Genomic DNA, 24,871 nt, shown 5'->3' with positions numbered 1-24,871 from the left:
CAACTGTGAAGCTGGGACTCATTAGTCAGGTTCGGTAGTGGTACTAGGCATTGGTCACACTGTGCTGACTCATTAGTCAGGACGGCCTTAGCGTGTTCAACGCAAGCCAATAAAGATTAGATCTAATCGACTTTCTGCATTGGATGACTCAAAGAGCATTAATGCCGGACCAACCTCAAGTTCGATGAATATTATAAGCGCTTGTGTGGCTTACCCAACAGTCACTCATTTGTTAAAGTAGAGACTTGCCCATCAGTCTCTCATTTGTTGAAGGCTAGTGGCTTACCCAGCAGCCACTCTTCTGTTTGAATTAGTGACCTGCTTGTCAGTCACTCAGTATGGTTTACCAGAACCTCAAGTGATATTCACTCATCTGTTTGAAAGCTATGAGCTCTGTGTGATTATAATGATAATCATTTGATGATGTTTACATACAATACTGTGTTTTCTTGTTGGGCTTTGGCTCATGGGTGCTATGTGGTGCATGTAAAGGGAAAGAAAATCTCACCCAGCCTTGAGTGGAGAGCTTAGGTGGTGATGTGTACATATGCGGCCGCTTGACCACCACGGCCAAGGAGTTCTCAGAGGAACAAGAGGGTTTACCCTATTTTTGCTGCTTAGGTCGCCGGGTTTGTAATTTTGGAACAGTAATGACCTTTTTGAGTTTTAAATAACTTGTAAATGTTCTTGTGGGCCCATGAACAGTTTTATGTATCAAATAAAACATATCCTTTCCTTTTTATTGGTTTTCACCTTAACCTGTTAATACCACTTAGAACACGTTTTTAACCAAAGGACTCAGGCAATGGGTCAAATTTTCGGTTCACCGTTCATCGTAACTGTTCTGGGGTAACCAGGGCGTTACATGGAACGCCATGCACTTGAAGCAATATTATCAATAACGATACCATCCATCTATGTAAGACTTAGTTATAAAATCCATTTGATTAAGAAATGAAGGGATCATTATGTATTTCTTGTCTTTTATGTAGTTCATTTAGATATTAGTTCGTGTGATAGCATTTGTCCAAGCATTCGAGAAAGTTCACTTTCTGGTTACTTGGGGGGTCATATAACCCAAGGTGGATCAGAACATCTAAATCATTAAAAATCTTTGACATAACGAGGTACAAAACTATCCTGGATACAACCAGGTCAAAAACTTAGAAGTTTGGAAAATTGATATTTGACGGCTTTTTTAAAGAGCTCGAGATGTCAATAGACCTAGCACAAACTAAGTTTAAATTACTTAAAATCCTGGATACAACCAAGTCAAAAACTTAGAAGTTTGGAAAATTTCGATTTTACGGCTTTTTTAAAAGAGCTCGAGATGTCAATAGACCTAGCACGAACTAAGTTTAAAGCCCTAGATACAACCAGGTCCAAAACTTAGAAGTTAGAAAAATTGAAAATTCGATAGCTTCCCTAGAAGCTCGAGATATCAATAAATCTAACACGAACTAAGTTTTGAAAATTTTAAAATCCCGGACACAACCGGGCCCAAGGCTTGATTCCCAACAGGTATGATATAAATCAAACAAAATAAGTTTGGATATAACCGAGCTTAAAAGTGTCTATCCCAATCTAAAAGTCGATTTCTAAAAATCTCAAATGTTCGAGTCTGAGAAGGCATAAACATAAGACAGTTAAGGAAAAGATAAATAGATCAAAAAGATAAACATAAAAATTGAATACAAGTTTGTCTCGAGGAAAAATACCTCGTACCAGGCCAAGTAGCAAATGTTTACAAAAAATAAAATCAAGCCCCTCTAGGGTGCTCTGAGGATGTAACCTCTTCGATTTCCTGCTCGCCTGTAGTGGAAGCATCCCCGGTCTCAGATTGCTCTTGTAGGTTCCGAGCTTTGAACTTCTCGAGGTATGGATCCCACACTTCAGGAGCCAGGAAGGAGAAGTTGCCATCCTGGTTGAAGGCTCAATAGTGATATAGCATGTTTTCCATGGAGGATAGCGAGGCTGCCTTCTCCTCCTTGGTAGTAATCTCGGCCTCCAGCTACTTGGCTTTGGCCTCCGCGACCTCGACTTGAAGAGCGGCCAAGGCAGCCTGTGTAGCCTGCTCGCTCTCTTGAGATGATGCAAGGGCAGCCTTGGCATTGAGCTCGTCTTTTTGAGCAACTGTGAGGGCAGCAGTCAGGGAGGTTTGAGCAGCTTGGAGCTCAGCTCGAAGCTCTTCATTCCTAGCCCTGGCCCGAGCAATGCTGCGGTGCTGAGCCAAGATCGACTGCAAAAAGTAAGAAAACAAGTTAGGCGCATACTGGGGTAAAATCAAAAGAGTCTGTTTAGCTAAGGAAAGTTGGCTTACTGTGAGATTCATCCCCATCGCGGATTCCAGGACGTTCTCCGGGCTCCTCTCCTCGATTACCCTCAGGTCCTTCGGATTGGCCTTGTAGATATGTGTTAGGAAAAAATAGATTGCCTCAATGGAAATGGTAAGAAAATACAACTCTAAGCAATATATTACAAATAAATAATGATTGATTAAAAGGAGTGTTACAACTCTATAACTGAAAATACAAATAAAAGGAGAAGGAGATGTAAGATAATAGAAATAGAATGTACAACTCTATTACAAAAGATACAAATAAACTAGAAGTGTTTGAACAAAGGAAATAAAAGGATTACAACCCTTAAACAAAAGTACAAGTAAATAGAACAAGAAGAAAAAGCAATAGAAGAAAATAAGAACAAGAACAAAAACAATAAACTCTCACTCACACAACCAAAGTGAAGAGCGTTGGGGATCACCAACTTGAACAAGGTTTGAAACATTTGTCCAAAAGCTTATTTCCCCCTAACTCAAGCACTAAGGGATCTCTCACAGATATTGGAAATGCTTTTTGGAATTATCAAGCCTCAAGGTGTTTCTAGCCAAGTGCTCTAATGGATAGAAATGTTGTATCTTACAAGTGAGCTATAGGCTCCTATTTATAGAGTTTAGAGACACGCTTTGAATTTCAAATTCCACCAACCCCCATGGCTGTTACCAATGTTTAATTGGATTAATATGGAATTAAAAATGAGATTTGGGAGTTATTTGGGTTTTTTGAGCCGTTCAACAAAGATTGAAAAAACTGAAAAATTGGTTAGTTTTGGGCCTGTGGCCGCGGCCACTAGTCTCTGTCCCACAGGCCGCGGCCACCAACATTCAGTGGCCGCGGCCACCGACCAATTTCAGCACTTAAAAATGTGTTGTTTTTCCAAACGGTTCCAAACCCTCCCAAATGATTTTGTAACTCCCAAAACACATTATTGGGGTTAAAATCATATCTCTAACATCCATTTCACATATGGCTTTATGAAATTCTTCTCAATATTGTGTAACAACAAATTTACACAATAAAGGGTAATATTTGGAAGTTACAAATTTGTAACACCAAATATGTTACATTATTTGGATATATCTCATATATCTAAATATTGTAACTCTCTATTATATGTTACAATATGTGACACTCTTTGTCACATTTATTTAATCTAAAACATTATATTATAATATAATATAATATTACATTATATTATAAAATAATATAACATTCCCCACTAGATTAAATAGTTATCTATTGTAACACTTATTTAATCAATCATTATATTTTGAGATATAACATATCCCCCACTTGATTAAATAAGAACTCTCTCTTATAGGAGTCATTGCATTAGTGCATAAAGCAAAGTGTTTTTCAACTTGAACTTTACTATAGTGTAATTATCACAAAATTTGTCTAAAATTTGGTTGCACTAGGCATTGAACCATCTTTTCATGATAACAAATCGGTGATAACACACACACCTTTGCGATGTTCACTTGAGACCCCTATGTCTCACTTTGCACCGTTAATTGCCATTTGCACTTTCCATTCATGGACGTTCTTGAGAATACTCCTAATTCTTATGAGAGGCGGCACCACCCCTAGGTCCATATAGGTAGAATTCTTACAGTATTTTGTTACCAAAAATACTTGTCTTTACCAGACTGAATTCTATTAAAAAACCTTTCGGTTTTAACCCACCACTTGGTAACACACAAGTACTCAATATCTCAGATGGGACTTGTTTTGAGTACAATTAATATTCACTTGATTGACTTGTTGTTACCTATTGAACCTAACACTAGTTGAATAACTAGTGTTAAGATAGGTTACCATCAATCGTGAATCTCTTTAGGGAGTTTAATTCCCATCCCTCGAGATGATGCAGCCACTAAATCCCTCGTTAGTGGTTTAGTGAAAGGATCCGCCAGATTTTCACTTGTTCTCACACAGGATATTGAGATGAATCCTCTTTGAATCAATTATCTTACATATCCATGTCTTAGACTAATGTGTCTAGACTTCCCATTATACACTCCATTGTATGCTCTAGCCAATGTTGCTTGGCTATCACAATGTATCGATATAGTAGATACATTATCTTTGATTAGGGGAATCTCTATCAACAGATCCCTTAACCATTCATCCTCTTTGCCGGTAGCATCTAGAGCTATGAACTCTGCTTCCATAGTGGAATGAGATATACAGGTTTGTTTCTTGGAACCCCAAGAAATTGCACCTCCACCAAGTGTAAATACCCAACCAGTTGTGGACAAGTTGTCCCCAAGATTGGATATCCAACTTGCATCTGTATATCCTTCTAACATTGAAGGAAATTTGGAGTAGTGAAGGCTTAGTCCTTTGGTTTTATTGAGATAACCTAGGACTCTTCCAATTGCCTTCCAGTGATCCACACTTGGATTACTTGTAAACCTACTAAGTTTACTTACCGCAAATGCTATATCAAGTCTAGTACATTGGACAACGTACATTAGACTCCCTATAGCACTAGCGTACTCCAATTGAGCCACTGCTCTTCCTTTATTCTTCTCTAGTTTTACACTATGATCGAATGGAGTATTAGCATCTTTAACCTTGAGATGGTTAAATTTATTCAATACTTTCTCAACATAGTGGGCTTGCCCTAACGCAAAACCCCCACTATGTTTCTTTACTTTGATACCAAGTATGGTGTCAACTTCTCCAAGATCTTTCATCTTGAAGGTTGATGATAGAAACCTCTTCGTTTCTTCTATCCCTTTCATGCTATTACTTAGAATAAGCATGTCATCCACATATAAGCAAACAATGATCACATATTCCTTACAAGTTTTGGAATACAAACACTTGTCTCCATTGTTATGTCTAAACCCATTAGACATGATGGCTTGATCAAATTTCTCATGCCATTGCTTAGGAGCTTGTTTCAATCCATATAAGGATTTTACAAGTTTACAAACTTTATGTTCATATTTTGGTAGGACAAACCCTTCAGGTTGTTCCATATAGACCTCCTCATTGAGGTCACCATTAAGGGATGTCGTTTTGACATCCATTTGATGAACATACAAGTTGTGTATAGAAGTTAAAGCGAACAAAATTCTTATAGAAGTTGTTCTTGCAACAGGCGCATAAGTATCGAAATAATCGATACCCTCCTTTTGCCTAAACCCTTTAGCTATTAATCTAGCTTTAAAGGTTTGGGTAGTGCCGTCAGTGTGGTATTTTCTCCTAAATACCCACTTACACCCAATTGGCTTAGACCCCGGTGGGAGGTCTACCAATTCCCAAGTGTTATTGGAAATAATGGAATCCATCTCATCATTGATGGCTTCTTTCCAAAATGCACTATCTCTTGATTGCATAGCTTCTCTATAAGTCTTAGGATCATCCTCAACGAGAAGTACAATATGAATTTTCCTAATAACTTCATCTCTATTTCCTTCTACCATGTAGAGCGAAATTCGTTGAGAATCTATCTCATTCACTACTAGACTTTTATGATTTTTAAGCCTTTGACTTCTTCTAGGTTCAAAGGGTTGCTTTATATCCTTTTGAGAATTCTCCTCTTGAGAATCAACTTTGGATGTAGAAGCTTGAGAATTGTTCTCATATAACAAATTCTCCTTTAGAGATGTTGAAGCTTGAGAATTGTTGTCACATAACATATTCTCAAAAAATTCAACTTCTCTATATTCAATCACAATATTAGATTCTAAGTCTAATAACCTATAAGCTTTACTATTGTTGGCATAACCAACAAAAGCACACTTTATGGCTCTTGAACTTAGCTTTGTTCTATTAGGTTCGTTTTTCTTGCAATATGCAAGACACCCCCACACTTTGAAGTACCCTATGTTGGGTTTTCTTCCTTTCCATAACTCATATGGAGATATCTCATTTTTCTTCATCGGTATTCGATTAAGAATGTGACAAGCGGTTAAAAGTGCTTCACCCCATAAGTTGAAGTTCAACTTAGAAAACACCAACATAGAATTTATCATCTCTAGATAAGTCCTATTTTTTCTTTCGGCAACACCATTGTGATGTGGTGTATAAGGTGCAGTGCACTCATGAATTATACCATTTTCTTTACAAAATGTATTGAATTCATTAGAGAAGTACTCTCCTCCTCTATCACTTCTTAGCACCTTAATCTTTTTATTTAGTTGATTTTCAACTTCTAATTTATACAATTTAAAAGCATCAAAAGTTTCATCTTTATGCTTTAAAAGAAACACATAGGTATATCTACTAAAATCATCTATAAAAATAAGAAAATACCTTTTACCACCTCTAGTTAAAATACCATTTAATTCACAAAGATCACTATGGATTAAATCTAGTAAATTAGATGATCTTTCTACACTAGGTAATGGTTTCTTAATCATTTTTGCCTTAACACATGTTTCACATTTACCATAGTTTTTAATATTGCATGCAATCATACCACATTTTACTACTCTTTTCATGGTTGAAAAACCTATATGTGATAGTCTAAGATGCCACAAAAATAAATAATCATACTCAACAATATAGGCGGAATTAGTATTTTTATTGATAACATTGAAAGTTACATCATTGGTGCACAATTTAACCATACCCTCACAAGAGTACCCCTTTTCCAAAAATACATTTGATTTGGTAAGTATAAGTTTACCGGACTCAAAAACAGATTTAATTCCGGGCTTTCCAAGCAAATCACCACTTACCAAGTTTCTACTCATTTTGAGAACATAAAGTACATTCACTAATGTAACTTTCTTGCCGGAAGTGAAAAAGACTTCAATGGTACCTTTGCCAAGTACCTTGGATTTGCCCTCATTGCCCATTTGAATCTCATGGTTGCCCTTTGACTCTTCAAAGGTCTTGAACAATGATTTGTCATAGGTGACATGGACGGTGGCACATGTATCATACCACCACCCTTTCACCTTGCCTTGGACCGCATTCACCTCTCTAAGGGTAGCAACTATGTTTTCCTCTTGAGTTGCGTTCACCTTAGGTCCTTGTTGGTATTTTCTATGCCTACACTCTCTAGCATAGTGACCCTTTTTCCCACACACAAAGCAAGGACATTTCTCCCCCTTAAACTTGTTTGGGTTGGTTTTTGGACCCAAAGGTTTCTCGTTACCCTTTTTCCCTTTGTTTTTTGGATGTTTTGGTTGTGACACCGCATTTTCTTTGGAAGTCTCTCCATTAGACCCCTCCACAAGTTTATCTCTACTTATCGATTCCTCTTCGATTTGAATATGCTTTTGGATCTCCTCCAAAGAATTATCCTCATTTTTATGGAGGATTCTTTTCCTATAGCTCTTCCAAGTTGGTGGTAATTTAGCCACTATAGCACCAACTTGAAAGGCCTTGGGAAGCTCGATCTTCAAAACTTTCAGTTTGTTAACAATTATTTGCAATTCGTGAATTTGAGGAAGAATAGGTTTGTCACCAAAAAATTTGAAATCGAAGTATTGAGATATCAAAATCTTTTTGGTACCTTCCTCTTCCGCCTTGAACTTTTTCTCAAGTGCATCCCATATCTCCTTGGCCGATTTGGTCTTGGTGTAGAGGTCATAGAGCCTATCGGAAAGGGCATTGAGGATATGACCCCTACAAAGGAGATTGTCCTCCTCCCTCTTCCTTTTTTTCTCCACCTCCTCGGGAGTGTCCTTGTCGGATGGTGTTGGGAAAGGTTCTAGAGTGGATTCTAGGATGTACGCGATTTTGAGAGTGGTCAAAAGGAATCTCATCTTGTCTTGCCACCTAGTGAAATTGGACCCATAAAACCTATCCAACCTCACTAGGTCTTGATTCATGATTTTGATGGTCTCACCTTCCATTGAAACAAACAAGGGTAAGCTTTTGAATGTTAGGAAAAAATAGATTGCCTCAATGGAAATGGTAAGAAAATACAACTCTATGCAATATATTACAAATAAATAATAATTGATTAAAATGAGTGTTACAACTCTATAACTGAAAATACAAATAAAAGGATAAGGAGATGTAAGATAATAGAAATAGAAAGTACAACTCTATTACAAAAGATACAAATAAACTAGAAGTGTTTGAACAAAGGAAATAAAAGGACTACAGCTCTTAAACAAAAGTACAAGTAAATAGAACAAGAAGAAAAAGCAATAGAAGAAAATAAGAACAAGAACAAAAACAATAAACTCTCACTCACACAACCAAAGTGAAGAGCGTTGGAGATCACCAACTTGAACAAGGTTTGAAACCTTTGTCCAAAAGCTTATTTCTCCTTAACTCAAGCACTAAGGGATCTCTCCCAGATATTGGAAATGCTTTTTGGAATTATCAAGCCTCAAGGTGTTTCTAGCCAAGTGCTCTAATGGATAGAAATGTTGTATCTTACAAGTGAGCTATAGGCTCCTATTTATAGAGTTTAGAGACACGCTTTGAATTTCAAATTCCACCAACCCCAATGGCTGTTACCAATGTTTAATTGGATTAATATGAAATTAAAAATGAGATTTGGGAGTTATTTGAGTTTTTTGAGCCGTTCAACAAAGATTGAAAAAACTGAAAAATTAGTTAGTTTTTGGCATGTGGCCGTGGCCACTAGTCTCTGTCCCACAGGCCGTGGCCACCAACATTCAGTGGTTGCGGCCATCGACCAATTTCAGCACTTAAAAATGTGCTGTTTTTCCAAACGGTTCCAAACCCTCCCAAAACACATTATTGGGGTTAAAATCATATCTCTAACAGCCATTTCACATATGGCTTTATGAAATTCATCTCAATCTTGTGTAACAACAAATTTACACAATAAAGGGTAATATTTGGAAGTTACAAATTTGTAACACCAAATATGTTACATTATTTGGATATATCTCATATATCTAAATATTGTAACTCTCTATTATATGTTACAATATGTGACATTCTTTATCACATTTATTTAATCTAAAACATTATATTATAAAATAATATAACAATATGTTCCACCACATGGTTCGCCGTCTCGTAGAGAGTCCCCTGAAAGGTATCAGGGATCTTCTCCAGGTCCTGGGCGTTGACTAGGATGCGTACGGTGGTGGTAGGGACAATAGACGCTGTGGCATCAGCTGGTGCTGCTTGATCCTGAGCAAAGGCAGGTGGAAATCGAGGAGGGGGCGGAGGCAAACCCCTTTTATCCTGAGCAGCAGCAGCCAGAGCTGTCTGGATTTTCCCCTTAGCTGGGGATTTGGAGGTAGTCCCCGTCGCAGGAGGCGCCTTCTTTGTTGTATACCGGAGCTTCTTTACGATTGGCCCCGAGCTAGATTTTCCTTCTTGGAAAATCGTGCGGATATCGGGAACCCCTGGTTGTGACATCTCCTCGCCTGAAAAGAATAAGAAGGGCGTTAATACACATATAAGGTCATCAATTTACATAAAATATGTATACGTATACAATACAATAAAAAGTCCTACCCTCCGGGCTAGAGGAGGAGTCTATCGCCACGACCTCTGGCCTTGGAACCGCTGGAGGAGAGGGGGAGCCTAAGTCTACAACTTCTTGAATTAGGGGAGGTTAAGGCTCAGGTTCTATCTTGGGGCTGGACTCCTCTACATATTGCCTAAGTCCAGGGGCAAGGATACCTTGGAGCAGAGAGGATCACGACCTGAGATTGGTCTCATACTCTTCAAAAAAGACTGACCTAAAGGATAGGGTGTTATCTAAAACTACGGTGCCTCTAGGATAGCTCAGGTCATGGCGTAACACTAAGTGGTCTACGCATTGGAGTAGGGTTATATTATGGTCTGGGTTGCTAGGATGGCGATGCACGAGCTGGTTCGGATTAAACCTAATTAACCTAAGGTCTGCGACAACCCTGTCTAAATCCCTAAAGGGGTATGGGTTACCTTGGCCGGAGAGGCTAGCTGCTGCCCCCGAAGAAGCTCGCTCTAGCACAGGGTCCCGAGCTGCCTCGGGAGCTCACCTCTTCCGCACAAGAGGTACTTCCACTTCTTCTTGCTCCTTGGCTTCAGCGGCCTCGGCATCCCCTTCGGGGATGGGCAGGAGTTCGCAGACCACTGGGAGATTAGCTCGTGTCCTCCTCAAGGCCAGAGTCTGGCCTTCAATGATTAACTTACATGCCAGCATCGTGTCGTCAGTCACGAGCTGGCGATAATCGTTCAAACTAGGCGAAAGCCTAGATAGTGTGTCATATTGACCCCCGAGGGTCACAGATTTGTCCGTCCTCCCGAATATGGCCACACAAAAATACTACTCAATTAGTATATACACGAGAAGCAGATCTAGGAACAAAGAGAATGGTTTCACAAACTAAGAAAGGAAAAGAGACTTACGAGGATAGTTGATGTATCGATGCTCGCAGTTGCGGAATCCATTCGACATAAAAAATTGATCTTTATAGTCGTTGGGATGGCTGGGGAGCTCGATGATCAAGGGAAAGTTCGGGAATCAGGTCAAATAATAAAACCCATCACCTCGCCCTCGTTGTTCTGGGCTGGCCTTGAGGCAGAAAAAATAAAGAATATTCGATGGAGTGGGGACTTCCCACTCATGCTTCAGGAAGAGATATTTCAACCCCGCCAGCAGTCGGTATGAGTTCGGGGGAAGCTAAAATGGCGCAAACTTCACGTAATTGAGAAAGTTAGCAAAGTACTGGTACAGAGGAAGGAAGGCCCCCGCCTTCAGATGCTCATCGCTCCAGGCCGCGAAGTCATCCTGGAGAGGCGCGCAACTCATTTCCCTTTCATACAGAGGTCGGGCTATAAGGACGTCGGTCCCAACCTCAATGTTATGGGACAACATTATCTTGTTGACCCTTCCTTGGGTCGTGATCTTGGAGACAATTGTCTCTTCCTCGAAGAATTCGTTAGGTCCGACCACGACCTCCTTCTCCACCATGAGGCCGAACTGAGGAATAGGAGATTCGAGGGCGATCTCCTTTCCCTTTCTAGTTTGTTGAGACGAGGAGCCGGCTGCACTCTTCTTGGGTACGCTTTTCTTGGGTGCCATTAGATCGCCTAGCGAACAAGAACGACGAATCACATAGTAGGCTACCTAGAATTTTATAAAGGCAAGAAAGCACGAAGGAAGATCTGTGCTTTTCATGGTCGGACTGAGTTAATCTCAGCCCGCAGCGTGGTGCCACGCGCTACCTACGCTACGCGCCTAGGTTTCCCAATAGACCCCTGGTGTTTAGGGATCCATGTGTCAGGAAATCCGGCCACTATTGTCCTTGGGGGCGGTTTAGAGAAAAACCACCCAGAAATAATATAAAAAAAACATGTTCCCTAAGCAATCTTATTTTTCTTTGAACCCTAACATTTCATCTTCTATGCATCAAATGGGTATTTCATAAGGTTGTCAAAGCTTACCCAAATCTACCTAGAAAATATCCTATGTCGTGAATATCATAATCTTAGGAAAGGTTCCAAACCTTCTGTGTAAGCCTAAAATTGAGACCTATGTGCCAAACATCAAGAAGAGCCCCTAATACTGACTATGGAAAAACATGAAAGAACATGATAAATAAAATGCAGAAATTTATAAGGAAAGAGCCCATAAGAAGTGATAAGACTTACAGTATGATCGTCGATAGAAGAGGTGTGCTTCGTACGATTTGGAAAACTCACTCCTGGGCAGCTGAACGACTGGGTCTTCGAAAGATTTTGGGCACAGAGGGTTTTTGAAGGTTTTTCTTTTCTCTGAAAAGGAAGAAGGTTTGAAAGCACAGAAGATAGAAGACGACGAAAGTTTTCGAATGAAAGGTGGTAAACTGTGGAATTGACCTGCCCTTTTTTATTAGTAAAAGGCATAAAACAACGTGGACCATCCGATCAAACCAGTTCAAGATCTGAGGGTAGTGTTTCGAAAGGAGAAACCGCGGCAAAAAGTTGGCTAGACCATTATTACAGTTCTCGAAACTCGAACAGATGCCAATCATAGTGTTCCACGTGTACAGTACTCGAATAGTGGGCAAACCTGGGCAATTGCGACGGAAGTTTAAAAGTCCCCACCGTGTAAGTCAGAAGATGACATCATAAAAACATGAATAGGGACTTGGGGGGCAAATGTGTATCCTAAGATTCAGCACGAGTCTTTTCCAGCTCGTGTACAGCTAGCAAGTAAAGAACTGTAGTAGATGACTCATAAGTCTGTATTTCCTCCACAAAGGCAGCGTGGTACCCCAGGTCAATAGCACGAGCTGGGGAATGCAAAGTAATAAGCACGAGCTTGTAACATTTATAAGACATATCATCCACAACATGAGTTAATGATGCACTCAGCTCATGGTACGCTAGAGACCTAACGTGTCCTTTGATCTTTATAAACCCGGATACGTTGTATAGACGTGCATGGTCAGACATAGCATGTCCGCAAATCCCTGAAATCCCGGACACGTAATATAATCATGCATGATCAGGCATCACATGTCCGATTATCTCTGAGGATCCATGATTAGTTCTACCTAATGATATGACCATTTCTTAGGATAAATTGTAATATTCATAATTTAAGTGTGGTATAGGTCACACTGAGGGTTAAATCATGTGATGACCCCAAGGCCTATCCAGGGATTTTCTCTATAAATTCTAAGATCTTGGGGTTGGTTGTTTTCTGTAATGTAAAAACCCTGTAAAAATTGAGAGAGGAATACAGTAATAATATACACTCGTGGACTAGGGGCATTTTAACCTTCGAACTACGTAAAAAAATGACAAGTGTTCTTGAGAGTTCTTTTCTGGTATTCTTAATTATTATTTTCTTATTGCGGTTTATCATTAAGCACTAATCCATCCCAGCTATTTTCATAATTCACTGTTGACTAAAAACTGCGTCAACAGTAACATATTTATCAAGAATATGATTGTTAAAAGAGATAAAGAACTTGGTAGAGTGGCAAACATGATGTGTGGCTCCACTATCTACTATCCGAAAAAAGAGGGAGAAGATACAATTTTACCAGTGATATTGGATACTTGAGGATGAGTATCACTTGAGGAAGGGGTATGATGCAGCTGTTGACTCAACAAAGCAATAAGTTGTTGGTTGAGTTCCAAATGAGAAGGCTGAAGGATTGGTGCACTTGGTGAAGAAGTAGAAGCAAAAACTTGATTAGTCTTGACAGATTCAGATTTGCGTCTATCACCATAACCCGGGGGAAATCCATGAAGGAAAAAACATTTCTCCTTGAGGTGCCCTGGTTTGAGACAATGGGTACAAGTGGGGCGCATCTTCTTGGTGCGAGATGTAGAAGGTGGAACGGATGGAGGGACAGCAGCAATGAAAGTTGTGTGTTGAGATGGACAAAATTTCCTTTGATTCTCTTCTTGAATGATCATGGAAAAAACTTTTGAAAGAGATGGGAATGGATCTATCAACAATATTTGAGCTCTTACAGCATGAAATGACTCATTCAAACCCGTGAGAAATTGAAGAACATATTCTTGATTAAGAAAATCAAGAGAGTCAGCGGAAGCAGCACAAGTACAAGGAAGTCTAGGGCGTAAATCATTAATCTCATCCCATATAGATTTGAGTTTAGTGAAGTAGGAACTTATAGAGTCATCGCCTTGATGAAGGCTGATGGGAGATGTTCTAAGATAAAAAATCTTAGGTCTGTTGCCTTGATCAAACCTACTGTTGAGTTCATTCCACATAGCAGCAGCAGTGTCCAAGAACATAATACTACTTTTGATGTTAGGGGAAACAGAGTGAAGAATCCAAGACATTACCATGTGATTGCAGTGAAGCCATTGATTGAGAAGTGGATCATCTTCAGCTGGTTGAGGGAGAGATCCGTTGATGAAGGGGAGTTTGTTCTTTGCCCGAATGGAGATCTTGAAATCCCTTCCATTGTTGAAAATTCTTGTCTGTGAGGGGAGGAGATGCAAGAACAAGGCATGGGTGATCTCTTGTGCCCAAGAAGTAGGGACTACTACCATCTTCATGGGCAGGTCAATCAAGAATAGGAAAAGAAGAGAATCGATTGGAGACATGGATGGGAGAACTCGGAACCCTAGAAATTGGGGGTTCTTGAGAAGGAGCATCAGGATTTGGAAGGGATGAATCAGTAGTTGTCTTTGAAGGCTCCTGAAGAGGAGGAATGGTGCTTGTATTTCGAAGACCTGTAGCTCTAGTACGTGCCATGGAGTCAAAGAGAAAAAGAAAGGTCAGGTAGTCACTGATACCATATTAGAAAAAGAAGTCTTGTCTTATCATTCCGTCAAAACAGATGCAAAAAAGTGTTTGTACAAGAGGACCAACTCAGAGTAAATAAAGGCTGAGAAGGGTCAAAACCGAAAAAGTAACCAACTGAACTAACTAAAACAGAATTGATTAAAAGGAAAGCTAACATAATCCAAGCCTAACTAACCAACCATAATCTTAATTCTAATAAGATGTCATATATGTAGAGACTATTGATATAAATATTTATATATACTATAGAATTATAATTTATTCTATTATATATATATTTAAAAACAATGAATTAATTTTTATTAAAATTATAGACAAGATTTACAACTTTAAAACTAAGCAAACGTGCATTGCACGTTGCTTCTACCTAGTATATATATATATACATTTATGATCTTGAGCGTGGTGAAGTGTAAAAATAATGCACAACAGACGGTGAATTGGGGTGAACCCCTTTCTACATCCCCATTTACAATTTTAATCCTTGTTCCCCACCCACATCTCTACTATTCCCTATCAAGGGCGGGGTGGAACGGGGCGAGGCGGGAATCCTTATTGGGGTGGGAACCAATTTATTTAAAAAAAAATTAATTTTAAAATAAAAATAGTGAATTATATAAAAATTAAAATATTATACAATATTTATAATTTAAAATATTAAATTTGTCCCAAGTAAAATTTAAAATATTTAAAAACTACTAACATACTATAATAATACATAAAAAAATATATAATACATAAAAAAATATCAAATAAATAAGAAGTGATCCCAACGCATTCCATTTCAGGGATGGAAATTATCTTCATTCCCACCTCGTTCTCTATTTAAATGAAAAATTCCCACCCCATTAGGGATGAGGATTCCCGTGGATAAAATGTGCATCCTTAGTAATAATATGACTACATTGTAAAGAGTTTGAAAGGTTTTCTTCGTTTTTTTGGATTTATATCAGGACAGGTCCCCAATCTTTCTTAAATGTATCACTTGGTTCCCAAACTTTGATTTATATCACTTAGGTCCCCAAACTTAATAAATGTGTATCACATATGTTCATTTTGTTGGAAATAATTAACAAAATGTGAAGCAAAAAGTGATTTATGACCCAATTAATTACAAAAATATTAACTGGTTCATAAATCACCCTCTACTTGGTCATAAATTATTTTTCGTTGTGCATTCTGAAAATTATTTTCCAACATAAATGACCTATATGATACATATCTAATAAATGTAAGGACCTAATTGATACAAAATAAAATTTGGGGACTGAAGTGATATTTTAAAAAAAAATAGTACCTCTGCTGATATAAACCTTTTTTCTTTTAATAAAACTGAAAAATACTTTCCAAAAAAGTCTAATTTGCCAAGGAAGTCTACGCATACATATGCCTCGAAGTTTCTCAAAGTCTGATCCATTTGTATATTGATGGTGATGATGATAATATAACATTAACTTAACTTGTGTAGTTAGTTGACGACCTCTTCTCTTCGTTTTTATTTTTTATTTTATATATTTATATATATAAGATATTAAAAGATCAGATTATATCAAAGGAGTAACGACGGGGTTAGCTGCTTAGTCATCGACGCCTTCCAAAATCAAGTGGCAAACCATTTTGCCAGCTTACTATAAAGATACTCTTTTAATATCGATTCTTTATATCTCTGTGTTCATATCTTGGAAACTTGTTGGTATCTCTCTCTCTCTCTCTCTCTTTCTCCCCTAATTTATTCTGTATGCTAAATCGGTGGACATATGTGTTTATGCCATGTTCTGTAAATATTTTTGTACTCTACGTCCAGACGTGCCATCAAGATTTTACCTAGAATAGATATAAATTGAAATACTAATATGTATGTTATCATATAGAGAGAATGATTTGATATCTGGGTCACCAACTAATCTCTGTAATATGGTTCTTTTTGTTTCTCAGAAAGATATAATGGGCAATCTACTCTGTTGTATACAAGTCGATCAGTCAACGGTTGCCATCAAAGAAAGATTTGGCAAGTTTAATGATGTTCTTGAGCCAGGATGCCATTGTCTACCATGGATTTTGGGGTCTCAACTGGCTGGCCATCTCTCTCTTCGGTTGCAGCAGTTAGATGTTCGTTGCGAGACCAAAACAAAGGTTTGTTTAGCATCATCAACCATGTCTAAATTTCCATTTTCTTAGGCTGCAACATCGCCAAGTTCTTATATTCTGTGTTGGGGATATTTTCCAAATAAGCGTTTTTTTTAGTGAAAGCTTCTTTGCTAAGCAAGTAACTTGTAATTTTGGTGTAGGATAATGTGTTTGTCAACGTTGTTGCTTCTGTACAATACCGTGTTATCATCGACAAGGCTAGTGAAGCTTACTACAAACTTAGCAATCCCCGGACCCAAATCCAAGCCTATGTTTTTGATGGTATGCATGGCTTTAAAAATTTGTATTCAATGTTTAAGACCAAGGGTAAAATGAGTATTATATAATATTATATACATGATTTGACTTTTGATTGTTCAGTGATCAGAGCTAGTGTTCCCAAGCTAAACTTGGATGATGTTTTTGAGCAGAAAAATGGAATTGCTAGAGCTGTGGAGGATGAGCTTGAAAAGGTAAAACATTTCATTTTTAAGAAAAGTTACATTTTCCTACCAATGTATCAAAATGATTGATATGTTTTTTTGATGGCTAACAGGCTATGTGTGCTTACGGATATGAAATAGTTCAGACACTCATTGTTGATATCGAACCAGATGAACATGTGAAACGATCTATGAATGAAATCAACGCAGGTAATACGACTGCTTGGCCTTAAATAAATGCTATTTATTAGCTTAGTACTTGAAAATTTTAAGAGAGAATTTATTGACCTGGTAAACTGTCTGTATCTGTGGTTGGCAGCTGCAAGGATGAGGTTGGCAACTAATGAGAGAGCAGAAGCAGAGAAAATCATACAGATTAAGCGAGCAGAGGGCGAGGCTGAATCCAAGTATCTGTCTGGTGTAGGCATAGCTAGGCAGCGACAGGCGATCGTTGATGGCCTGAGAGAGAGCGTTGTTGGTTTCTCCTTGAACGTGCCGGGAACCACTGCCAAAGATGTGTTGGACATGGTCCTTCTAACACAGTATTTTGACACCATGAAAGAAATAGGTGCCTCCTCCAAGTCCTCCACAGTGTTCATCCCCCATGGACCAGGGGTCGTACGAGATGTTGCCACTCAGATTCGAGATGGGCTGCTTCAGGCAACCTCATCTACTCACGACCATTTGTAAAGAATCGTTGTACAATGCCCTTGTCCCCAATAAGTTGGCTTAATATGCCTGCTTGCTAAGCTTATTTAGCATGTCAATCATCATAGGCTGCATAATGGCGAGCTGAAATAGGCCGAATATATCGTACTAAAGGAATTTATGGCTTGTTTTCCTTCTTTCTCGCAGAAGAATTTATCCATAACGACAAAAACACATGCTATGTTTGCCTCGAGAACTATAAACGAGTCTTAGCCGAGGAAAAAAATAACGGGTAATTCTAGGTGGAGAACGTATTAGTGATTTAGACACATGCAAATGAAAAATAAATTATATTGAGAGCGTTCCATCATTTATAAAAAAAAATGAAAAACAAGGCATACGGAATATATTAAATAGCCATCAAAATTGGAACTGAAGTTCAACTCAAAACCCCCTCTCCATAACTGGTTTCATCACCCTCTTTCAGGAGTGTGTCAATAGGAGTAATAGTTCAAAACGGTCTTATGACACCAAGAACATTTATTTTTACAAAAAAAAAAAAACAAAGAAAAAAAAGAAACCGCCAAGAAATAAATAATGTACCATAAGCACTTGTTTTCAAGGGGGAAAAACAGAACCCACAATTTGAATTAAAGAGAAGTCAATCTGAAATCAAAACGGACTACTATACTATGCTCCCTCAATTTTAGCTTAATGCTCCCTGGCCATGGTGACACTTGGAAATAATACTCACTCATGGCTTGAGAACCAAAGCCAATCCAACCTTAGCACTCTTTTCAATGGCCTTGGTGTCTACATCCCCAGAAATGGTGAAGAATGACTTTGGTCGCCACTCATGCTGGATAAGAGCACTAGCCTTGCCAAGGTTGTTCACCCGTGCTTTCACAGAGGTCAATGGATCCAATGCATGCTGGGCACCAATTGTGAATGTATTCTCGTTGGAAGAGAAGCTGTGGGTTGCCTCAGCACCAACCGCAGTGCTAGTGAAAGGATTAACAATATGATAGTACGAGGCACTCAAGGTGTCACCTTTGTCGTTTCTGTAACATCAGAAAAAACTTCAATCAAACTTAGCACCAACAATGATGTATTACAAAAATTTGGCCAACAATACATAGCGCAGCAAGAACAGACTGACATAATTGCAAAAAATGAAGTAAAACACATATCTATGAAAGTAAACTAGATAAACATTATGAAAGTGAGAGTGGATCCTCCACTCCAATGATTACGGCTTTAAACCAGCTACAAGGGTTTTCTACATTTTCACACTTCTGGTAGTTATATGGTCAGGAACATCTACACTAACAAAAGAAATAAACATCAAAACTCACACTGTCAGTGAAGCAAGTAAGTCGGCATTGGAGAAGCTCAATCCACCATTGAATTTGGTGAAATTTCCAGTTTTTGAGTCAAATGAGACATCAGTGCCAAGTGCAACAACATTGGTTCCAATAACACCAGAAAAGTTGACAATAGGATTAGCTGTCAACCCCACGCTGGTGCTTATACCTGCATATTCATGCAAATACTGGAGTTCCACCTGTTCAAAAGCAGGTATAAAGCGGTATTCAGTACTGATTCTAATCAGGTTGTCTACCATGAAACAGATGCCTCAAATTATGTTTACTTTATTGACCTCCGACCCAGACTCATTACACCGGTCACAAATAAAATTGCTTACCTTGCCAGACCTTTGATCAGGAACTCTGAAGCTTAGAATTGTTTTCACCCCAGGACAAGCTTCGTCAACGGTAACAGTTGCAATGAGCTGATAATAGTAAATAACTTCAGTAAAGAGATCAAGATCTCAAATAATATAATTAGACTAGAAAAGGAAAAAAAAAAAGCAATTTGTGAAAATAGACCGCCTCTGCTTAAAATCCTTTGCAAAATAAATTCTCAACACCTTTAGTCTGAGTATTAAAAATGATTGGGCAAGTATTGTATGTTGTCAAGAAGTATTAAAAATGATTGGGCAAGTATTGTATGTTGTCAAGAAAGCTATTTTGCAAATAATTTATTACCCAAGGCCATCTTGCAAAACACTCTGTTAACTAGTTTGTCATATAACCCATTAAAAAAATCTTCTTCTTTCACTAAAATACATTAAACGAGATGGGTTTTTTTACTAGTCCTCCAGCTGAACCCTACAAGATCGTGGGACAGAAAACTCTAGCAAATTGCCAATTAGATCTCCCATGAGGACTCCGCCCACAGTCATACTCATAGGAGCAAAGTCAGTAAACCATGGGCCTGAGACGTGCCATTCATACTAGGACTCAAAAAAACATTAAGCTAGGAGTGGTTAAACAGAGCTCAACTTGTTTTATCAAAGGCATTAATTAAAAACAGGTCCTAAAACATTATCATATAAACCAAGTTAAAATTTTCATTCCATTGCTTCCAAATTCACAAATCGACCATGAACCTATGAATCTTAACTATTATCAACCAGGTAAGTATAATTTTTTTTAGAAAAAAAATCATAAAGATTCTGTCATGAATCGCATGACCGGACACACATCAGAATGAAAACATAGAGGTAAAACGAAAATAAACTGTAAACTATCGGGGGACTTACATTGGAGTTTGTGTCAACTTTGATATCAGTTGTGATGTTTTTGTTCTTAAGCTGAGTGTTAACATCAGCCAAAAACAGCTCACCTTTCTTTGTTCCAGACGATGTAATAGCCTACAGTAATAAAATATAAGAATTATTTGGCAAGTCAAATTGTCTATTCACGGCACAAATGATTATAAAAATATTATATCACGAACTAAACTAGGTTTAAATATAAACAGAACAAACATCTCACAATCACAGAGAAAATGAAATCATTGCCTCTAAACCTATTATTTTAGGTGTGGGGAATAAGGATGACATCCATTAAATTGATATGTAATAAGTGTATGAAGGAGGCAATTACCACATTACAATAACCAAATTTAGATCATAAATAGGTAAAACCGAGGCATTGCCCCAGTTCTTGAGCCAAAACTAATTCACAAAGCCTATAAAAACAAGCAGAAAGACATGCAAAACTGTGAAACCCTTCGCGAATTCAATAAAGAGTTGGATAGATCTTATGGTCAAATTAAAAGATCTCACCACTCCAGTGGGGGAGTAGGTAGTGAGGGTGAACTTTTGGTCAGTCTGGTAATCCTTGTAGAGAAGATCTAGCACAGCAGAAACAAAAATTAAAAACAAATCTCAAATCTTCGATAGAAGACCCTAGTTTCAAAGCACATAGATGAAGAACACGTAATGCATTTCTAGAGAGAGAGAGAAAGGAACCTCTGGCTTTTTTGCCGATATCGGTGTAGAGACCAGGACCCTTGCCCATATTTGCCGAAAGAAGAAAAAAATCGAAGATGAAATTTGCAGAGCAGAAATATGGCAAGGGCAGAAGAAAGGGTGAAGCTCTCTGTATTGCTCGGACAAAAAGAAATTGCGTTTTTCCCTTTTCACTGATATATAGGGGTTTGAAAACCCTAATTTCAGCTTTTTTTTTAATATTCTTTTTCTTTTTTATTGGAAAGGGTGGATTTGATTTTTTTTTTATTTCAATTATCTGTATGTGAAAAAAATATGGACCGTTGGATGGAATAAAGGGAAGACATAGTGATTTATCTTAGTGTTGATGATGAAAAGCTTGTGGTACATCTAATCCAAGTGGGCCATTTTAGTAAATATGTGACGCACCGAAGCCAAGGCACCTTCTTCACCACCGACTGGCGAGACTCGAGGCATTGCCGATTAGGCTATATCCAATCTGGCGTTATTACGAGACATGTCCTCACGTTTTTTTTTTTAAGAAAAAAACAACACAATATTATTATTATTATTATTATTAAATTAATTTTAAGAATAAACTATTGAGTTTGTTTCCCTATTTTAAAACTAATAATTACTTTTTTCTCTCTCTAATAATCATTACTTGTTCCGTTCTTGGACGTTTAGGTGAGAGTCAATATTATGTGAATGATGCAATGCAAGGGGTCTTGTGCGTGCATATATATATATATATATATATATAGACAGAAAAAGCTCACACCTTAAAATGAATCAAACTATTTGGCGATAATTGTATAGAAATTTAAAACTAGTAGGGTAGGAAAGGACGGCTTAAAAAAACAAAAAGGACTATATTGGTGAAATATTGAGTTACCTAATCTCTAATTCATTGCTCTTATACACTTACACAATTTACTTTCATAGTATTATTTTATCAACTCATTATACAAAAAAAAAAAAGTATCTATGTTGTCTGTGTTTTAACCAGAGGACACGTGACATTCGTTAGAAGAATAATTAGGCTCCTCGAGCGCTAATGAGGTTTCGTACTTTGGCCTAGCCAGACACGGATGTCTCGAAGTGAGGCCACACCCTAAGATCTGTCCGCGAGGCGTGAATATCTCAAGGTGAGACCACGCTCGGTGACCCATCTCCACGGTATGAATATCTCCAAGTGAGGTCATGCCCCGAGGACCATTCAGATGGTCATCGCTCTCTTCATTCGCCAATCTCTCAGGGCTAGAATTCTTGTCCTCAGACCTAGAGTTGTTGCCAGGGGTCGGTCGTCGTAGTTATGGCCCACTTGATCATTTGACAACTTTTTGCGAGCCTCGATTAGTGGTGTCAAGTTCGTACCCTCGAAAATCGATATTTCCCGCAACGACGCCTGACATGGGTGAATGTAATGCCCCAAATTTCCTAATAAGGTTTAGAACCTTGGTTAGGAGACCGGGAGGGCCATAATTGATTTATTATAATATTTAATGATTATATGCGTATTTACGTGAATTATATTATTATATGATGGTGAATGCATGCATATGGGAGAATTTATTATTGTGAGGGTATTTTGGTAATTTGGCCACTGTGGGCGTAATTGTATATTTTGGGTGCGTGATTGTGATTAATTAATATAGCCACATTATAAGGTGGATTGGTTCGAGCTATTCGATATGAGACGATCATGAGATGTAAGTGTTCGGTCTAGTCATAACGAGTTTAAGCTTGGGGCTTGGGGCTCGGGGTGAGTCTCGGGGTGATATTAATGATTATAGCGTTACCGGGGATTTTAGGGTAACAGGATATGAATTATTGGTGTTTGAGGATATTGAGATTAGCGGGAATTGGGAAGCGTTAATTATGATTAACGAGTTAACAAAAAGTACCAATTTTACCCCTAGAATGGTTTTAGAGGCTTAAGATGACACAAGGGTAATTTGGTCATTTTAGGGGTGGATATACATGATTTAAAAGGGTGCTGGCTATAGAAGGTGGTGGATTAAAACAGAATAAAACAGAGTCATTTCTTCTCCCTTCCCGTACACAATTTCCTCCATTATCTCCCTTGGTGTTCTTGAGGCCATCTTGAGGTTTTGAGCTAGGAATTCAAAGGGCTGAAGTTGTGGACCTGGTTTAGCTATTAAGGAAGGTTCAAACTGGATTCAAGGTGAGTTTTAGTCACTTGTTTTAGGTTATGCTCTGTTTTGATCTTCAAATTCTCAGCCTTTGATTCTTGATGGAAGTATGGATTAAAAGGGGTTTTGATTGGTGGTATGGTTGGGTTTTGATGAGAGTGAGCTAAGGGTGTTATTTGGGGGTTTAATTATATGTTTGGAGGAGGTTTAGGGATGGTTTGAGGGGAAAGAACACAGGGGGAAAAACTGGTTCGTGTGTGGTCGATTGCTGGTCTGGGCTGAGCGCCGCGGCGCAGCAGGGGAGCGCCGCAGCCCTTGGCGTCTGGCAGGGGGGGAGCCTTTCTGTTTGAGGGCGCGCCGCGGCGCAGCAGGGGAGGGCCGCGGCCCTTAAGGCCATTTTGACCAAAAACATGTTTTTAGCTTGGGGATTCAAGCCATAGGCCTCGGGGTTGAACCTAGTACCCGGTTAAGTAAGGATTGATGTCCCGGAGGCTAGATATTGGTTTGGAACTTATGTTGATCATTTTTATTGATGATACCTTATATTTGGTTATGGCTAGGTGACCGCTAAAGGACTAAAATTTTATCGTTCTCAAGGGTCGTTCTTTAAATCGTTCTAGCTCGACTTTGAGGTAAGAAAACTGCACCTTGTGTAAACGTGACATGCATGGCTATTATGATGCATGTTGGTTGATTACTGAGTATGACATGCGTGGTTATCATTGATGCATGTCGGTTGATTATTATGTGTGACATGCATGGCTATTCTTGATGCATGTTGGTTGACTATTAAACGTGACATGCATGGCTGTTATTGGTGCATGTTGGATTGTTGAATATATTGCATATGATGCATAAGAAACATGTGATTAGGACATGCTTTGTATACTGGGTGTGATATCATTCAGAGCTTGAGCCTCTGTGTTAATGCATAGTCCTAATTGTACTAATATCTGTTAAGTAAGCATGTTGAATACCTTGTTTATGGATATTGGACATGTGATATATGTTTGGTGGCATGGCTTACCTGTGTATGGCGCTGACTTATTAGTCAGAATCGACAATGGTGTCAGATCCGTCTGTGAAGCTGTGACTTATTAGTTAAGTTCACCACGGGCTGAGCACTGGTCGTGTTTTACCGACCCAAGGGTCAGAGGTGGCAGTGCACTGTGAACGCCGGGCCAAATAAAGATTAGATCTAATCGAGGTCGGCATTGAATGACTCATATGGGGCATTAATGCTGGACCGACCGGAAGGTCAATGAGAACTATAAGCGCTTGCCTGGTCTAAGACCAGATGATTTCAACCAAGGTATATGACCCCGGTGACCGTTTGTCACATGGCTAAGGGACGTTGTCCATAGTTTCGACTCTAGAGTTGTGAGGAAGGTTATCTTGGTGACTAATCACCTTGCACCTGTCCTAATCAAACTTAAGAAAGAATCACTTATCGGTTAAGCCCTGGTGACCCCATCATCACATGGCTAGAGGGAGCGATGCTCATTACTGTGACTTTTGGCTATTGTCACCTATTGGCTTGGACTGATAGTCCCGAATGGTTATTATGATCGTTGTTGATATTATATCATGCTCTATTGTGTTTTCTTGCTGGGCTTTGGCTCACGGGTGCTACGTGGTGCATGTAAAGGCAAGAGGAAGCTGGACCATCCTTGAGTTGGAGAGCTTAGGTGATGACGTGT

At 38.7% G+C, this 24,871-nt stretch overlaps 3 protein-coding genes across 3 annotated transcripts; 1 reads left to right on the top strand and 2 right to left on the bottom strand.

Annotated features, from left to right (window-relative positions):
• Positions 1-13,226: 13,226 nt before the first annotated feature.
• LOC133814402 (uncharacterized) lies at positions 13,227-14,243 on the bottom strand. The gene has a single exon (XM_062247367.1). It carries the CDS (start codon positions 14,241-14,243, stop codon positions 13,227-13,229), a length of 1,017 nt encoding a protein of 338 aa, XP_062103351.1.
• Positions 14,244-15,935: 1,692 nt separating this feature from the next.
• LOC133818028 (hypersensitive-induced reaction 1 protein-like) lies at positions 15,936-17,903 on the top strand. Its single transcript, XM_062250711.1, has 6 exons — positions 15,936-16,192; positions 16,435-16,632; positions 16,788-16,908; positions 17,008-17,099; positions 17,183-17,279; positions 17,389-17,903. The coding sequence occupies exons 2-6, from the start codon at positions 16,444-16,446 to the stop codon at positions 17,757-17,759; spliced, it is 870 nt and encodes a 289-aa protein (XP_062106695.1). The 5' UTR covers positions 15,936-16,192; positions 16,435-16,443; the 3' UTR covers positions 17,760-17,903.
• Positions 17,904-18,155: 252 nt separating this feature from the next.
• Positions 18,156-21,231, bottom strand: LOC133818029 (mitochondrial outer membrane protein porin of 34 kDa-like). Its single transcript, XM_062250712.1, has 6 exons — positions 21,037-21,231; positions 20,851-20,918; positions 20,323-20,433; positions 19,423-19,509; positions 19,073-19,281; positions 18,156-18,778 (listed from the first exon to the last, which is right to left on the bottom strand). The coding sequence occupies exons 1-6, from the start codon at positions 21,083-21,085 to the stop codon at positions 18,472-18,474; spliced, it is 831 nt and encodes a 276-aa protein (XP_062106696.1). The 5' UTR covers positions 21,086-21,231; the 3' UTR covers positions 18,156-18,471.
• Between the last annotated feature and the right edge of the window lie 3,640 nt (positions 21,232-24,871).

This window comes from Humulus lupulus, chromosome 2 (assembly GCF_963169125.1).
Source record: "Humulus lupulus chromosome 2, drHumLupu1.1, whole genome shotgun sequence".
Taxonomy (NCBI): domain Eukaryota; kingdom Viridiplantae; phylum Streptophyta; class Magnoliopsida; order Rosales; family Cannabaceae; genus Humulus; species Humulus lupulus.
Note: the sequence above shows the minus strand (reverse complement) of the source record. Positions and strands in the feature narration are given on the sequence as shown.

Excerpts from the sequence above, each read along its gene's own strand:
- LOC133814402 (XM_062247367.1), bottom strand. The coding sequence starts at position 14,243 with ATGGTAGTAGTCCCTACTTCTTGGGCACAAGAGATCACCCATGCCTTG.
- LOC133818028 (XM_062250711.1), top strand. The coding sequence starts at position 16,444 with ATGGGCAATCTACTCTGTTGTATACAAGTCGATCAGTCAACGGTTGCC. Across the intron at positions 16,909-17,007 it reads CCAAGCCTATGTTTTTGATG|TGATCAGAGCTAGTGTTCCC; the intron begins GTATGCATGGCT and ends TTGATTGTTCAG. Across the intron at positions 17,100-17,182 it reads TGGAGGATGAGCTTGAAAAG|GCTATGTGTGCTTACGGATA; the intron begins GTAAAACATTTC and ends GATGGCTAACAG.
- LOC133818029 (XM_062250712.1), bottom strand. The coding sequence starts at position 21,085 with ATGGGCAAGGGTCCTGGTCTCTACACCGATATCGGCAAAAAAGCCAGA. Across the intron at positions 20,919-21,036 it reads TATCGGCAAAAAAGCCAGAG|ATCTTCTCTACAAGGATTAC; the intron begins GTTCCTTTCTCT and ends CTGCTGTGCTAG. Across the intron at positions 18,779-19,072 it reads TTACTTGCTTCACTGACAGT|AAACGACAAAGGTGACACCT; the intron begins GTGAGTTTTGAT and ends CTGATGTTACAG.